Source organism: Juglans regia, chromosome 14 (genome assembly GCF_001411555.2).
Source record: "Juglans regia cultivar Chandler chromosome 14, Walnut 2.0, whole genome shotgun sequence".
NCBI lineage: Eukaryota > Viridiplantae > Streptophyta > Magnoliopsida > Fagales > Juglandaceae > Juglans > Juglans regia.
In genome coordinates this window covers 26,206,378-26,209,318 of record NC_049914.1, presented here as the reverse complement: position 1 = coordinate 26,209,318, position 2,941 = coordinate 26,206,378, and the positions used below count along the sequence as shown (strand labels likewise).

General features: G+C 40.0%; 1 protein-coding gene across 1 annotated transcript; it reads right to left on the bottom strand.

Annotated features, from left to right (window-relative positions):
- Positions 1 to 1,187: 1,187 nt before the first annotated feature.
- On the bottom strand, positions 1,188 to 2,455 carry LOC108979445 (peroxidase 65-like). Its single transcript, XM_018950117.2, has one exon. The coding sequence runs from the start codon at positions 2,268 to 2,270 to the stop codon at positions 1,293 to 1,295; it is 978 nt and encodes a 325-aa protein (XP_018805662.1). The 5' UTR covers positions 2,271 to 2,455; the 3' UTR covers positions 1,188 to 1,292.
- Between the last annotated feature and the right edge of the window lie 486 nt (positions 2,456 to 2,941).

Genomic DNA, 2,941 nt, shown 5'->3' with positions numbered 1-2,941 from the left:
ATATCGTGTGATGAAATTTTTTTTATTGGATTGTGAAAATGAAAATGAATATGATTGTTAGAGATTATAAGAGGTTATGAAAATAGAATTAATTATAAAATAAAAATTAATTATAAAAATAAAAAGAATATTTTATTATTATAGAGAGTATGATGACTAATCTAATGTAAACTTTAAGTTTTAAATAATTAGCTAAAAGTAAAAAAATTATATATTCTTTAGAATTTGAAGAATAAAATAATTAATACAATGTCAATACTCTTATATAGAGAAAGGAAGCCACAAAAAAAAATGGAAAATCAGGAGAGTCCTTCCACGGCAGCTCAGACCATCTCCTCAGCGTAGCATCTCCTCTGCTATGATTTGACAGTTAGGGCTCCACCAACATCTAATCAAGCTCATCTGATCCTCTACGCACCGTTTCATTGCCCAACGCTTGGTCTCTCAGTTTTCATGTCCTTCTAAGCGGTTCGGTCCCTCAAATTTAATAAAACGAGTTGTTTCATTGCCCTATATATATGGCCTCTTCCATGTCAAGTTGACATGCACGGATTCTCCCGGACGCAGGACTGTCTTTAGAATTTCTCTACAAAGAAGCCGGCCGGGGAAAAGATGGTTTAATTTTGCATTGAAAAATAAACTTTTGTTATCCTCCGAATAATTCTTCAAGCGGGAGAATTAATAATATGCTAATATCCTAATCATATTTTGATTGGGGTGAAATCTGATTTTTCCCTTCAACAAGTGGAGATCATGTTAGCTAGGTGTTTCTTTGTAGGATTATAAAACTATTCTTAATCAACTACAGATATTCTTTTTATCGTATATAATTACTTCTCTAAAATGTTTTTTTCCATTCCCTTGCCTAGCTGATCCGCCATTACAAAGAAAAAAAAATTAGAGAAAAGTTATTTGTACGTATTTCGTTATTCGTGACCGAAATGACAGTACTTTTCTATCGATCTGGGTTTCTTTCTCGACGAATCTTCACAGGATTATACATTATATATGCTACCTAATAATTATTAATATAAGGTTTTTAAGATCAGAGCAAGCTTGAACATCATCATCATGCAGCTGTATGTTTACAATCTTGCTGTATCGTGTATTAACATTCTCTTTGTTTTTTTTTTTAAATTTTCTTGTGTATTAAAAGCATGATTCCGACTAATTGTACGTAGCGCATGTTTATCATATCAATAACCGTAAGTCGGATTTCTCTTGAAAGCAGAAAAAGATCAAACATTAGTATTTAGTACAACAAACCCAGAAAATTCTCTCTCTCAATCTTTCTATGCTTTAAGCTTATTGAAGGCGTCGCACCTGTGCCTCACCTCTCCTTTATGACCAGTTTTGATTCCATAAACGCTCAGCTTCTCCATTGCATGCGCAAAATCCTGGAAAAACTTGGCCTGGTTCGAAGCGTACAAGTCTACAAATGGCTTTGTCCTAGGGTCCGTAACGAGTGCTTGGTCCGAAGCCAACAGCCCCAATCCCTTCTGAAGATTCTGGAAATACATGTTGTCGAATTTTCCAGGAGTCATCACGTCGTTGAAAACCGACATTGTCGGGTCTTTGGTGTAGTTTGCACAAATTTTCCTCAATGCCTCTGCAAACTTGGGATACATTGCTGGGTCAGAGGGTGATTTCTTGCTGTAATGGAAAATCCTGTCGCTGAATTCCTTGCATGGAGAGAATCCAACGGTGTGTGCTCCATTTAGGGCGACCATTTCTTGTATTGTAAAGCCCTTTGCGGCGAAAACGCTGATCATTTGGTTCGAGGACATGTTAGATCTCGGAATCTGTCGATCGACAAGCGAAGCTAGAGACACGAGGCCATCCTTTCGACCCAACCGGACATTGTAGTACGGACCGCCGACCATGTTGATAAGGTTGCGTGTAGCTTGAGCCAGGATGTCAGAGCAGGAGACAATGCCAGGGCAAGTGAGCTCGAGTGCAGTCTTGGCACGGACAATGAGGTCGAAGGCATCGCCTGCGAGGGAGAAGTTGATGTCAGCCTCGCGCTCGGCCTTGTTGAAGGAATTGGTGGAGATGAGGACGGAGGCGTCGCAGCCCTCAACCATGCAGTCGTGGAAGAAGAGACGGAGGGTGCCGGCGGCCGTGGTGGGGTTGGCGATTTGCTTGCTTCTCACGACTTCGCTCATGATTTTGTCGAAATCTGGGCAAGTTTTCTTATAGTAGTCGATGGAGAGCTTGGATTCTGATAATGGGATGGAGAGAAAGAGAAGGAAAAGTAAAGGGAAAGCCATGGTTGAGAGAGAGAGAGAGAGAGAGAGAGAGAGTACTCTTGCTTTCTTTTCCTCAATGGATCCTCCCCAAGAGAGGAACTGCGGAGGAAAGAGATCAAAAGAAGATGAATATCTAAGGGTTTGAGCGAAAAGTAGAGGGGAACAAAGTTGGTAAAAGTGTAGCGGATGGGAGAGTTTTTAGGAGAAGGTTTGTTTATATGGAGGGAGAAAGAGATATATATATATATGGGGAGAGGAAGAGAGAGAGAGAGTTCTAGAGAGAGAGAGAGAGACAGAGTCTATGAGTGTGTTTGTTGGGAGTGCTATTTTTGCAAGGGATCTGTTGATGGTGTGGGTTTTGATCAGTACTGTGTACGTTTCTGGAGGAGGATGCTATTTTTGCAATGTTTTTGAGGTTTCTAGAGGGAAGATATTGGTGTTATTTGGCATGGACTGCGCTGGACCAGCGGAGCGAGAAGCCGCAGCGCATGAGCTTTGCCGATTGGCCTCTCTGCATGCATGCATCTGTCCAAATATCGCCTTTCTACCAAAGAGAGATCAGAATGATACGTATCCATTTTGCATATCACATTCCAAACAAAAATCTAGTTCTCATGTTTTTGTTTTATTTCTTCTAAGCTGATTGATGATTGTCAATCTCAGAAGAAATTTTGTAAAAAAAGTTATTGATG

Excerpts from the sequence above, each read along its gene's own strand:
- LOC108979445 (XM_018950117.2), bottom strand. The coding sequence starts at position 2,270 with ATGGCTTTCCCTTTACTTTTCCTTCTCTTTCTCTCCATCCCATTATCA.